Source organism: Glandiceps talaboti, chromosome 21 (assembly GCF_964340395.1).
Source record: "Glandiceps talaboti chromosome 21, keGlaTala1.1, whole genome shotgun sequence".
NCBI lineage: Eukaryota > Metazoa > Hemichordata > Enteropneusta > Spengelidae > Glandiceps > Glandiceps talaboti.
In genome coordinates this window covers 4,086,981-4,101,539 of record NC_135569.1, presented here as the reverse complement: position 1 = coordinate 4,101,539, position 14,559 = coordinate 4,086,981, and the positions used below count along the sequence as shown (strand labels likewise).

Below are 14,559 nucleotides of genomic sequence, written 5' to 3'. Positions count from 1 at the left end.
TTTTTCTTGTCTCAAGAATTTCATTTTTGGTAGTGCAGCATGTGCAAGTTGATAATACTTTTGCCTGTAATCTGGGAATAAGTTTATTAATAAAATCTTTTTTGTTTCTTGCAGTCTGGGATAAGTTCAGCCCACGATGCAGCGGCCAAGTTATTTGAATCAAATCCAAACTTTGATGACTTGAGTGCCTCTTTCAGAAGTCTTTATAAACAAGTATTTGAATCCTCACATGGTAAGTCGTCTCTTCTTCTTTCATCTCTCTCACTTGTTGACTTCTAGTTCATTTTAAAAAAGGCCCATGATTCAATCCTAGGTTCTTGCCATTATTACAGCGGCAATCGGGGTTTCAGTTTACTAAGATAGACACAAACTAAAACTGTTGTTGTTCAGTGTGGTAGATTACATAAGTTGATGACAGTGGTGGTGTCTCTGCTATGCAGATGTAATCACCTGGTAATCAAGATATAGTATAAACTCTGGACATCCCAAAAATATACACTGCAAGATCATGGAAGTGATTAGACATGCTACCCTTCTGTGCACATAATTAAAGTTTAACCCATGTCCATTCGACAGCTTATGGCTACATGTCTCAACAATAGTTTTAGTAAGTGTCAAGCTTAGTAAACTGAAACCTAGATTGCCACTGTTGTATCTTATCAATGGAATTATAAGGATTGGGTAGAACCAATGTTTCCTATAGCTCTGTACTGTCAGAAAACCACTTTCAGTTATTCCAATTTTAATCCTAATCTGAGCTGGGCCCAATCTGAATGCATATTTTTGTTTTTAGCTCTCTCAAGCAACTGTTTTTACACCTGTATATTAATCCCTACATCATCTATGCCTATAAGGCCAGGAAATGCAAGAGTAACATTTGCTAGGAATTCTTTTCAAAGACATTTTTTGTACAAGAAATATGGAGATACTCAGTTCTGATATAAAATGCCGTGCTGTGGTTTTAGTGATGGACAAGGGGTGGAATTTTCATCAGTAGTTTTATTGTAGTGACGGTTTTAGGTTTTAGTGACATACCTTGAAAGTGAAATTTATTGTATGCATGTCATTCTCTGATTGGCTGTTTTTAATGTTCACACGTGACTTGAGGTTCTATTGGCCAATCATGATTCATGTATCATCTCAAGACGGGTTGTGTTTTATGGTCCAATTATGACTCCTGTATCATCTCAGATTAGGTTATATTTTATGGGTCAATAGTGATTCATGTATCATCTCAGGTTGGGTTGTGTTTTATGAGCCAATCAGCATTCATGTATCATATGAACAGTTGGTTACACTCCTCAGAGGATCTAAGTGAACGCTTGATTTGTATTAGCGTTCTGGATATGATGTTCAAATGAAATAACGCTCACTTAGTAATTATGTTGTCTGCCAAGTGTACAAGTAAATTTATCAATTTGAAAGTCATAAATTTTAATTTAGCTTTCTTTGTGAATCCATTAATCGTCAGAAAATTGTCAGGAGCCGACATTTCCTGCATATGAACAAATTTCAAATCACTTGTGAATCATAAATCACTTGGCTGTCCATAAAAGTATATAGAGTATGTATACTGATGATGTAGTAACATTTAGAAAAGTTTCACCATCAATAATCCAGTGACCTGTTTCTGAATTTGACATTTCAAAAATTGTTTCTGTACCAGAGTACCGTTTTTGAAACCTGTTAACGGATAATGCACCTGTGAAGTATACAAGGGAAATTCTTTTTATTTTGTTCAGCCCCATTTTCAGTTGAAATCTGGACCAAAAATTTAGGGGCAACAGGAACTATACCGTTCAAAATTGAGTCATTTTAGAATCCAATATGGCTGCCAAATACTGTATTAGGTCTAGTAGATTGATGGGAGAGGTTGTTGATTTCCTTGAAAACAAGAAAGCGAACACCAAATTTCTTTTATCATTTGAAAAGGACCAGGCTCATGCATGGTATTAGTTTGGATGCCAACTGTGGTACTAAACCACAGTGAGTGGACGTTTAATTAATGGTTACTGATACTGTATAGGAACTAGACTAGGTATAATGGCTCTGTCCTGGAATTTAACCCTATGATTGAATTGTCTTGTCCAAGATTACCAGTCGTACTACTTGATGTCTACTATTTTCATGTATATACAGCGCATTGCAGATTACTGTTCACTGTGTATGTTTAATATAATCATGCACAAAATCAATAAGCCACACAAGCTAGACTTTAAGATAACAAGATTGCAATTTTCATGCTACATATAGACTGAATGAAATAAACCATTTAGATGCACTGTAACTAGACGCAGGCGCATGGCTGCTAATCTGTTGATGTCTCCATTTGATGTCAGCATGGTGGAACATTAGTTGATTTAGACAGAATGTAGCAAGAAACTGTTTCTTGGTTTCTGTGTGGTTGTATCAAACAGCCAGTGAACACTAACCTGCAATACACTTTATAGAAGTTTTAGGTTGTCTTTTGAAGTTTAAATTTCACATTTTACAGTGGTAATGGTACCCTTACAGAGGTATTTTACAATGTATAAGGAATGAGATTTAAGAGACACTGTTTTTCAGTGGTTGGCATATTTTTATGGATTTTCAATTATAGCGCCCTCATGAACATGTGTGCCGTTACTTTTGTTTAATCCTTTCTATGGATAATTATTGATTCATGATTAGCGCCTTCACAAAAGTGTGTCCTTTTACTTTTGTTTAATCCATTGCTAATGTAAGTTTTGATATACAAATGTAGCGCCCTCACAATATACTTGTGCTTTTACTTTTGTTTATTCCAGTGCATCACTAACTTTAATACCATGCTTATGTTCATGACATGTGTTGGTCATTTTCACCATATTTATGCTATTTTAGTAATAGCAGCCATAGCAGAATGCAACGCATTACACCCTGCCACAAATACGCTTTTCATTTAATAACCTCAAATGAAATAACCCTCCTTACAGCATAACAGAACACTGCATTGATTAGCTGTGACTGCCCTGACCTTTGACCTTTGCCCTTTAATATATTGAACATGTGTTGTTTGGATTATGTAAGAACATTCCTATGTAAGAAAAAATATTGAAAAACAAGACGATATTGTATACTTTGTTTGAATAATTGTAATAATTTCAATGAATAAAGAATGTACGTCTGATTCAGATTCGGATACTTTATTGGTATATGTATAAAAACATGATAAAAGTGAACATCAGAACTCATTTCAAAATCAAATAGCAGGGTTAAAAACATCTCCAAAACCTTCAGAGGAGATAAGTCTATTGAAATGAGTTAAAATAGGTCACAGCTCAACAGATAATTAATGAATAAAGGAAACATTTAAAAGAAAAAAGCCAGTAATGTTCATCAAAATAGAAACGTTATAGTCACGTTGATCCAAAGATTGACCAAAGCAATGAAATTCTGCTCGATGAAAATAAAACATTACGTACGGCTATATTGAAAACTATTCATCCGATCACAAGATGATAACACTATTCAGAAATAGGAGAGAAAGCCTCACAATTTCTTTTTTCAAGATGACATAGGTTTTAGCTGTATGGATGATGCATGTCATTTTGTCAATAACGACAAAAAAAAAATAAATTCGATTTTGATTCGTAAGATCTTTCCTAATGACTTCAGAATTGTGAGGCACTGAATGACGGGTTTATCCTGAATGTCAGCTTATTATCAACTTTTTATGACTGGTGATATTTTGTCATACCAGGTTTTTTTGTAGAGTCTTTTACTGCAGTTGTTAACAACCAGCAATGGTATGAGATGTAGGCATTTACCATAACTGGATTTACTTTGAAATTACAGGCATCCATCAACAAATCCCACAACAGCATCGGCACCATCAGCACCATCATCACCACCAGCAACACCAACACCAGCAGTCACAGAGTGATTCAGGCTATAGCTCTGTCACCCCAAGTACTCTAGCAGCGTCTACTAACAGCCTTCAGACCAGCAACAATAACAACACAACAGGCAACGCAGGTAACCCCCAAAAAAATGCACCTCTTGTACACCTGCTTACTCTATATTGCCTTATTGCAAGCCCATTCCATAACATGATATGCAAATGTTGGCTGTATTACTTCTAATTATAGGGGTCACAGCTTCACTTCATTCAAAAAAAAAAATATAAAAAAATAAAATCCCTCTAACAGCTGCCTGCCTGCCCTATTGCTAATGGTATGATTCAATTCTATATAAACAAACATGGAACACACCACTAATAAATTAGGTGGCAAAGCATACTCTTGCAAGAGATAATAAATATTTGACAAAGCATTATTAATGTGTATAATATTGCTGCATAGGACTTGCTTTTGTCTGTGCGTTATACATGTTTACAAAAAACATCAACAAATTTACTTCCTTTTGCACTGTGTACGTTATACATGCTTACAAAAACAACCAACAAATTTCAAATAGTCCATAATACGTGGACACTCGTCTACGTCTGACACATTTCTCAACATTTATATTTTTGTCCCTTTTTTTTCACAACTGTTTCAATATATCTATTATGTAAACTTGTTTTCATTATTTGTTTTGAATTCTTAATTATTCATTGTATTCAACATTTTAATTTTGGTTTTCTTTGAAAATTTGAATGAATAATTTGATATGATGGGCATAATTTGAATACTTGGTTTTCAATAATTTGAATGACTGAATGAATGTTCTGATTTGAATAAATGGTTTGATTCAGTATAATTTGATTGAATGTTTTGATTTAATATGATTTGATACAATTTGACAGAATATTGTAATTTGATTTGGTATTTGAATGAATTAATTTTATTTGGTATTACAGTACTTGAATTAATGTGAGTTGATTTGATTTGGTAGAGTAAATTTGAATGAATGTTTTGACTTAATTTGATTTGGAATTATTGGAATAAATGAATTAATGAATGTTTTGATTTGATTTGTTGCAATTTTAATAATTGATTTGAGTCAGTATAATTTGAATGAATGTTTTGATTTGATTTCAGCTTCAAACAGTATCAGTTTAGGAATGTCAACGGATTGGTTACAGAATCTTGATCAGTTAAAAGAAAGTGTACGGATAGCAGGAAGTTGTAATTTTTCCGATATAGACATGTCACAATTCCAAGGTAAGAGACACACAGGAATAAGGCTATCTCTGCTACCGGAATACACAGTGATCTCTTTTTAAATATCTTTGTATATATTTGCTTTTGCTAAGATGATCTCAGACTGACTGTACATTGGGTTACATCATCAAGATACAACTCATAACACTCAAGTGAAATGTTTGCATGATTTGCCTCAATCATATAGTATCCGTATCAAGTGTAAAAGTATATGGTTTTGATCACCAGCCCATTAGCAGAAACAGTTTATAAATAGACAACATTAGAAAGCCCACAAACATGTACATATGTACTAGGTTTATAATTATAGCAATTGAAAGTGTATATGTTTACATTTGATATAAATGCTATGAGTGACAAATACACAAAGTGTGTTACTTCAGTGTTAAGGGTTACATATACAATATTGAGAACACGTTATCCAAGTTCACAGTTTTTCAAATTCCACTTTTACTACTAGTACCATTACTCCTGTACATATAGTTCAAGATGGTCAGTCACTAATTCTGTATACTTGTTATGTTCTCTCTCTCTGTGCAGGCCTCATGGAAAGCATGAAACAAGCAGATCTGAAAAACTGGTCTCTTGACCCAGAACAGTTTGCAGATCTGGCGAATTCATTGAATCAGTTCTTCACACAGGCAGGAATACTTAGCAGTGCAGACATGTTGAAAGCAAGCCATGTTTCAGAAGCAGGTACCTCATCAGGTAGTAGCTGACTGTCTTACAAGACATTATGTGTTATCAACTTAAGATGTAACATGTCTTGTCTTGTGTTTATGTCACCTACACCCTTTCCTTTTCTTTTGCCTTTCAACTTTTGTAGCACTTTTGTGTCTGATTTGTGGAAACTGTTTTGTGGAAAGTACTGTTTCTGAGTTCAATATATTTATGTATATTCTCTTGTGATTTTTGTTGTCATTTCAAAGTATGAAATGTTTGTGGACACATAAGTCATGTTAGCCTTATTCTGATATGATATACAAATATGGTACAATGTATTTACGATATGATACAAAACCACCCACTCCAATATATATAACACTACCCTGGTAATCAAGGCTTCCGTTTACTAAGATAAGCACAAACTGAAACTATTGTCACAACATGTTGATACAACAGTGATAAGCTATTGAATGGAAGTTGCTTTAATTATACTACTACTACTGCTCTTACCACTATAGTCTCAGTAGGACAGCTCTTTGTATTTAGTTCTATAAACTTGCAGTGTACTGTTTTGGGACTTCTAATGTTTACACTAGTTTGATCATAGGGTGACTACATTCACACATCAGAGGAACCGATATCACCCACTTGTGTAATCTACCACATCGAACAACAATAGTTTTAGTTTGTGTGTCTATCTTAGTAAACAGAAGCCTCAATTACCAGAGTCATATGATGATACAATACAATACAATACAATACAATACAATACAATACAATACAATACAATACAATACAATACAATACAATACAATACAATACAATAAGATGTGATGTGATGTGATGTGATATGATATGATACAGTACTATACATGAACTATGTAAATACAATACCCCACTGTACAATACACAATGCAGTACTTTGTAAACAGTACACAACAAATACAATACAATACAATACAATGTATAATGTGATGAGATGGGCAATACAATACAATACAGTATTATACAGTAACTATACAAATACAATACACCACAATACAATATATACTATTTATACAGCACACAATACAATTACAATACAATGCAATACAATTTATACTATGCAATACAATTTCAATACACGTATGATAGTTACAATACAAATACAACTACAGTGCATTACAATGCAATAATGTACAATGCAATTACAATACATATACAATGCAATACAGTACAATACAACTACAATACATATACAATGCAATACAATGCAAGTAATCCCTAATTCCCTTTAACCCTAGAAATTGTCTTTATTTTGACACTTTGCTAGGTACTGGCAGCATATACAGCAATAGTCAGCATAGCAGCATATCTGGCATGGGTAGATCAAGTCATTTAGGCTTTAGTACGGGCTCTACAACACAGATCAGTCCACAACAAGCCATGCAGATGCCACATCAGAGTACAGCAGGCGCCCCATCACAACTAGGCAACAGTGATGACTATGAAGACTTCGATTGGGATAAACTTCTTTAAATATAATTGCTTTTTTCAAAAATTTTATTTTTTTTGCTAGCATGGGATGCTTTTTTTGTAGGATTGTTTTGAGTTTTTCTGTTTCATGCTAGGTGTCCCTAAGAAATGTCATACTCCCTCGCAGGTTAAGTTGGGAAATGTTTGGACATACAGGCTGAATATTCTGAAATTGATTTTTTTTCACCAACAACAAACAACCACTCTGACATTTTTAGTGAAAATTTTTTGTGTTCACAAATTTGAAGAAAATTAAAAAATTTTCAAATCTGTTTTCAAAATTTTTTACCACGTTTTGTGATTTGTAATAAAAGAGAACTGCACTTGTGAAGTATTCTGACAACAAATTTCTTACTTCCGATTATTTGATTTAGCGGAATTTTGATCGCAAAGTCAACAAAGCGATTGACATTTCACCATATAAAAAATCAATTTTTTAATGAAAGTGAAAATTCTCCTTACACCAATATCATCAAGCTCAATAAAAATTCAATGCAAATTAATCATACATGACCCTTGACCTCAACAGAAGTTTGACCTACTTAACCTTTCACCTCTGACCCCACATAACTTAGCCCTCTGCTTAACCTTTGAACTATGTGATTTTACAACATCTCCAGTTGTCAGAGCGATACGAATAATTCAACATGTACAGAGAAACTCAACACAAGTTCTTCAAAAATCGCATTCCATGTTTTAATTGTAAACTTTTAACTTGTCTTTGTAATGTAAATCCATTCCTGCCTGCCTAAAAGTATTTTAAAAAAAGACAAAAATTCAATGAAATTGAATGTCCTTCATTGTGTACATGTACATGTATTATAAATTGTTGTTGTCTGTCGTAACGTTACTTATACAGGGATGGTCAAGTGACACAAGAATTTCATAATTCAAGCATGTTTTTTTCACTTTTTTAATGGAAATTCTTACTCTTCATTTTGGTTTTTTCACCCAGCTTTCATCTTTAATCATCTGACTGACTACTGAAAAATGTGATTTTTCTCCTTTTCTTCTTTCGAATTTCAAATTTTTGTCGTTAGGAATCAGTTCATGTACGACAACAGTTTCCACCAAAACTCTTATCATTTCAACCAAACAAAATATAAATCATCTGAGATCCTTTCCTGTTCAATGGTTTCACTTCCAAACTCAACAAATTTATGTTGTTGCTTTATTTTGCATAAATGATGCAACACCTCTCAATATCACTTATTCTTCCATACTTCAATTGACTCCGCATTTTTGAGCTCACGTTCCACGTTTCATACTTTACTTTCGAATACCGGTAAATACTCTGCAAGGTATGTAGCCGCTATCCAGGCCAGTCTTTCTCTGCGTTAGACTGTAAAATACATCGTGTAGCTCTGCCCTCACTGGCCTACTCTATCCGAAAGGGGTTGACCGATGTTTGAGGGCGCCCCGTCATGGCACACCTTACAGTCTTTCTCTGAGTGTTCACCTTAAAATGTGAAAACATCTTGTGTTAATTTTTTCATTCTTTGTCACTTCACCACCCCTGAATACTTTGTAAAAGAAAACATACAAAAAAATAATCTAAAATACAAAAGTTGTATCCATTTTTAATAGATGTAGAAAACAAAAATAAGAAAAATTTGAATCATGGTAAACTAAGAAACAAGTGAGATTCACAAGAAGAGAGAACTTTTATTGTGCTTTTTATTGTGTAGTAAGTTTTTAACTAGAAGTTTGCAAAAAATATATGAGAAACTTTTACTTACAGTAAATATTTGCCCCGCTGATTAAAAGAATGCTGTGTGAATGCTTTAAATCTAAAGATATTGGGTCTTTTTAGTATATATACAACAAATGAATACATTACATTGCAATTTACATGCAACATTGTGATTTGCTATTGAGCCAGGTGCACTTTGTTATATTGACCAATCAAGAGCTGTACAAAATCTTGATTTGCTATTGGGCAAGTAGACCTAGTTAAAGTGACCAGTCAAGAGCTGTGTACACAAAATCCAGATGTGCTGTTCAGTAAGTGCACCTAGCTACATTGACCAATCAGGAGCTGTGTAATGCAAAATCCTGATTTGCTATTGGACAAGTGCATCTACGAATTACATTGACCAATCAGGAGCTGTGCAATATTTGTACAATATTCTGATTGTCTTCTAAGCAGTGGTATTACATGACTAATTAGATTGTATGTAATAAAGTGTTGATTGGGTAGTACTTACACCTCATTGTTTTAGTAATCAGTCAGAATGAGTGATTGTCTAATTTGCATATGGGCATTTTCTCTCTCTCGCGTTTCAGAATGTATATAATGATATATATATTCATGGATGTTTCAGAAAGTACACCCTTTTAGTTCGACCAATCATATTTTAGGAATTTAGTACAGTGTTTTGATTGGATACAGCGTAGAAAGTACACCTAATCATTTTGACCAATCATAGTACAGCATTTTGATTGAAACTAGCCAATGAGATTATTTGATTGGATACTGAGCAGATGTACCTTGTCACTAGCAAATCAGAATGACTTACAAATAGATTGCATCAACCTGTTTGGCCAGTCATAGAAAAATCTAATACAGGAGTTTTGATTGGATACTGAGCAGGTGTTACCTTGTCACTGGCAAATCAGAATGACTGTTACATATGAATTGCATTTAGTGAGTTTTATATTTCTTTGTGTGTATAAAATAGTTACAAGTGCCAAGGGGATAAGTGAGATCTTCTTATTTCATAGCCCACTGCCTCCAGCTTGGTTTTAGGCAACTGTATATAGTATACAAAACTTGTTACTGATTGGTTTGAAAATTTGGAAATTTTTAGCAAGATGTAATTTTTTTTATCATTTTCAGAGGTTGTTATCTAATTTTTACGTTGCTGCAAAGAACGGGCATGTTTAAATGCCTATAAGTATATATCCACTTAAAATATGCATGCGTCAGAAACTTATGTATCATGCTCTCTGATTGGTGTGTTGTTTGAGATGCCAGCTGTCAATGAAAGAAACAACCAATCAAGAGCATTGTTGCATTTTCTACTATCATGCACTCATTTGTTTGTTAATGTTTCCTCCACTCTAAGATGGCAAGCAAATCCATCATTGTAAGGAATCCTCTTACAACAGCAGAACTTTGCACATATGATAAATATATACCAGAAGTTGTCTAAATGATTTCTAGAAAATTCCTCTTTTCAAATATTCAAAGAAATTTGATTTCATCAAAGTTTTATTGTGTTGTGTGTACGAGAATTTTACAGAAGATAGAGTTTGTATTTGGTAATATTTACTTGGCTAGACGATATAGTAAATCTCTTATTATATATATATGATGGTTTTGACTTCTAACTTCACAGTCATGTGACACAACATATTTAGTTCAGAATTTTATATATAATCAGAAATGTAGTATTACAATAGCTGTCTATGGCTGACGATGAATTATTATACTTTTTCACCTGACCTTAGATTGACCTTTCCGATGACTTCCGATGTGACTTTCACTCAGTCATTTGACATGCAAGTATGACCTTGAAAAGCATCATGGGACATGTCAGAATGACCTTGAAAAGCATCATGGGACATGTCAGAATGACCTTGAAAAGCATCATGGGACATATCAGTATGACCTTGTATGGCATCATGGGACATGTCAGAATGACCTTGAAAAGCATCATGGGACATGTCAGTATGACCTTGTATGGCATCATGGGAAAGGTCACTACAACCTCATTCCATCTCGTCTCGGTTACCCAGACTCTCACCAGTGGGGGCTCTTCTTCTACGAGAACCTATTGAGACCACATTTCAACTACCCTGCATTGAAAGTTACATAGTACATTTCTTCCAAGTCATAAAAAAAGGCCTATTTGTTGTAATTTAGATGTATCACTCACTTGAAAAGTGATGACTTGTCGCCAAAGTACCTAAATCGTTTAGCCTACAATGTTGGGCATGAAGTATTCCCCAGCATGCACTGCTCTAGAAGCTACTTCCTGTGTGGGCGAGTTGGAATCTCATTTCCCTAGGCTCTCACTTGGGGTGGTCTCGTAGGTAGAGAGAGTATGGGTAACCAAGACTACATTTCATCAGGACATGTGTGATCTATTGCATGATGGGACAGGTCACCATCAGGGCCTGTAACTTGCTGCAAGATCTCATAGTCATAGTGTGTCATGGGACATGTCACCGCGACCTTGTAGGACATCATGGAAACAAAGGTCACTTTGACCTCATTTCATCAGGTCAGGTCACTTTATGACCTCACAGTGCATCATGGTACAGGTCATTACTGCACTGTGAACTTAGAATTCAAACAATTCTCTGTCATAGTGCATCTTGGGAGGTCACAGATCATCACGATGCATCATGGGAAAGGTCACCTGATACATGACATCTTGGTACATTAATGGATAGGTCAAAGCTGTAGTGTTTAGAAAATGTTGACCCAAGACAAAGTTGTCTGTCTTCCAGGAAATAACAAATCACTCAGATTGCAATGTTTGTTGTAGTCTTTCAGGTGTACTGCATTAACAGAGGAGGTATGCATCCGTCCACATGATTTTATTTTAGTTGTAACGTTTTGGTTTTTTGGGGTTTTTTATTGTCTAGCTTTCATTGTAAAGTTTCAATTGCTGCAGGTTGAGAATTTTTTATGGAGTTTGGGTAAAAAGACTAGAGGCAATATTTAAAAAGAAAGAAAGAAATTGAATTTAGAAACATTTACAGTTTGATAAGGCAATGTGGAATGTTTTGATATGGCACAAGCTCTACTAATTGCTGTACTATGGTACATCCCATATGTAATCTATGGGAAGACAAACCAAGTGTACAGAAAATAGGGAAGGAAGGGTGAAGAAACAGGGTGAGGACAAAGCTGCTTTTGAACTTGAAATGTGACCTGAAAGACTACAAACAACATGGTAATGATATTGCACTGTGTCACTTGACTGTGAAGAGTTCTCCTCTTTTTATGACTTTGTGAATACTTCATTCAAAATTATTTCTCCTACAGCAATAGGTCAAGTATGACAAGACTGCTACCCCATTTACCGATAACGTCCAGGTTCCTGATAATTGCAACGTGATATCAGAATTTGAGATTTGTAAAAGCTGTTTGCAATAGACCTTTCCTCAAGTACAGCGCCCTCTAGTGTTGAATTCGACATTGATAGTGATGTGCTGCTCACTATGACAAACAACTTTTTCAACATAGTTTACAATCTCTTGTAACAGCTTTTTCAATCACGTCAAAATATAACTTTTCTGAGATGGAATGTTGTAACTGTTACTTTGGGAGACCGGGTTTCCAACAAATGTTTCGTGAACATGGTATAAAAAATGCAACTTACTCACATTTTGGATATTTCACTAATTATATGTTATTGTGACACTCTTCTTGATAACTTCAGACTTCAAATTGTACTTACCAACACGTACGGGGTGACCTCAGAAAAAAAAATGTTCTCGCAGACAAAATAGTCCCAGTTAGCTGTAACTTGCAACTCTTTTGTGTCAATTTTGCACACTGAATAATACACAAACAGATTTAGATGAAATGTTTCAAGCTTTCCTCTCTACCAGTTGGTTTATGGTACTGTGCACAGTGACTTGATGTCCATGTGTAAATATTTGTGACAAAAGTTTCCTTGTTTATCCAAAAATTGTATGTTTGTATCCAGTTGACAGGGTTTGATCATTTAGTGATCATACCTGTGTCACAATGTGAAATTTTATAATGAAAAACAAAAGTAGTTCAAGTTACAACCATAGGGGGCTGTAATGACTGCAGAACTCTTACCCATGTGTGAAAGTGTATCTTTTATTTTATTATTAAGGTAGTATTTGTATGTGGAAATATTTTTGTTATAGCTGATGTATACATTATTGTATTTCTTTATTTTAAAACCGTTTTATATGCCCCCAAGTTAAGTTAGTGACACGAGTGTTTGAAGTGTCATCATTCAAGGAACTGTTGATGGATCATGATGTTCCGTGAAATATGTACTCCCTAGTGTGATGTTGGAACTGACTGTCCTGTACAGTTTCTACCCTTGTATTATGTATATAGTGCTGCAGTTCTGTTGGTTTGTGTTTGCATCAACTTGTGGGGTCTTTTTATTCAACAAAGTGGTGCCGTTATGTTGCATAATGTGGGAATTTGAAGCTGTTCTGTTCACCAAGCTGCAACTTAAAGAGTCCGTTTGTTACAAGTGAGACTCATTTGTTCAACAAATAACTTATGGTGCCTTTTTATTCCAAACTACAGCTTGAGGGATCTTTTATCTCCTAAGCTATAACTTGAGGGGTCCATTTTATCAACAAGTTGCTACTTGAGGGGTCTGTTTGGTCCACAAACGCCAACTTGAGGAGTCGACGAACTCCAGCTTTTTTTTGGCTATTTCTCCCCAACCTGCATGTTGTTTGCAAATATCAATACAACAGGACTTTCCAGACAGTGAAAAAAAATTGTAAAAACTTCAAAAAGTCCAATTTGTGATAACTCACTGCCAGCAATCAATAATCTTGTATTGAAGTGTGTATGGCTATTATCAATGATCTGACTTTCAACATCTGTAGACAGTGTTGTGCAGTTTTTTTTAGCTCTAAACTATGTTATTTAGTGTAGCCACCACTTTTGTATACTGGAGAGGAGAATAGCATTTACACATGACAGCACAATCAGAAATTTCTTCCAAAGAATTGAAAAAAAAAAATCCTGAGTCATCAACCCCACTAGATCACACAACACAAACTTCCTCCCCCATGTCAAAATGGTATCGTCTTTTAGTGACATGTTAGTACCTCCCTGTGTTGAAATGGTATCTTCTTTAGTTTGGTACTTGTATAAGTGAGGTGTTCTGTACACACAGTGGTAATACAAAGTTGTCATAGATGTCCTAAATTGTATCTTTGTTATAGTCAATGTACCATATGTAGCACTTACACTGTAAATAAAACACAAAAAATGTTTTCTATCTTGAATACGTGTTTTGCTCTTTATTTTCCTTTGCTGCGTATTATTACATGTGTACCAGAGATTACTTGCACTGGTTTGTACACAATACTAGTGATATGTATATTACAGTGTAATACTGACAGCATCATTTCTTACATACATTCATATTAGAGTGCTATCATTTCTTTGTGAATTGGCTGCACACCCCTACCAGAGCTAGTCCGTGCACACCCCCACCCCCACCCCTTCCGTTCCTTTGCGAATATTCCTGACAAGAGCCCTGTAATTCTGTGAAGTGTGAATGATTTC

General features: G+C 34.7%; 1 protein-coding gene across 3 annotated transcripts in view; it reads left to right on the top strand.

Annotated features, from left to right (window-relative positions):
- Nucleotides 1-14,247, top strand: part of LOC144451680 (forkhead box protein J3-like) — a 51,881-nt gene extending 37,634 nt beyond the window's left edge. Inside the window, exons 5-9 of one of the 3 annotated variants that reach the window (XM_078142576.1) lie at nucleotides 115-232; nucleotides 3,817-3,996; nucleotides 5,004-5,126; nucleotides 5,667-5,834; nucleotides 7,105-14,247. In XM_078142576.1, coding sequence (XP_077998702.1) covers nucleotides 115-232; nucleotides 3,817-3,996; nucleotides 5,004-5,126; nucleotides 5,667-5,834; nucleotides 7,105-7,310 — 795 coding nt within the window. In that variant the 3' untranslated portion in view covers nucleotides 7,311-14,247. Of the gene's footprint in view, nucleotides 1-114; nucleotides 233-3,816; nucleotides 3,997-5,003; nucleotides 5,127-5,666; nucleotides 5,838-7,104 lie in introns of all 3 variants that reach the window. The other 2 variants (XM_078142577.1, XM_078142578.1) reach the window with 2 other exon arrangements.
- The last annotated feature ends 312 nt before the right edge of the window (nucleotides 14,248-14,559 follow it).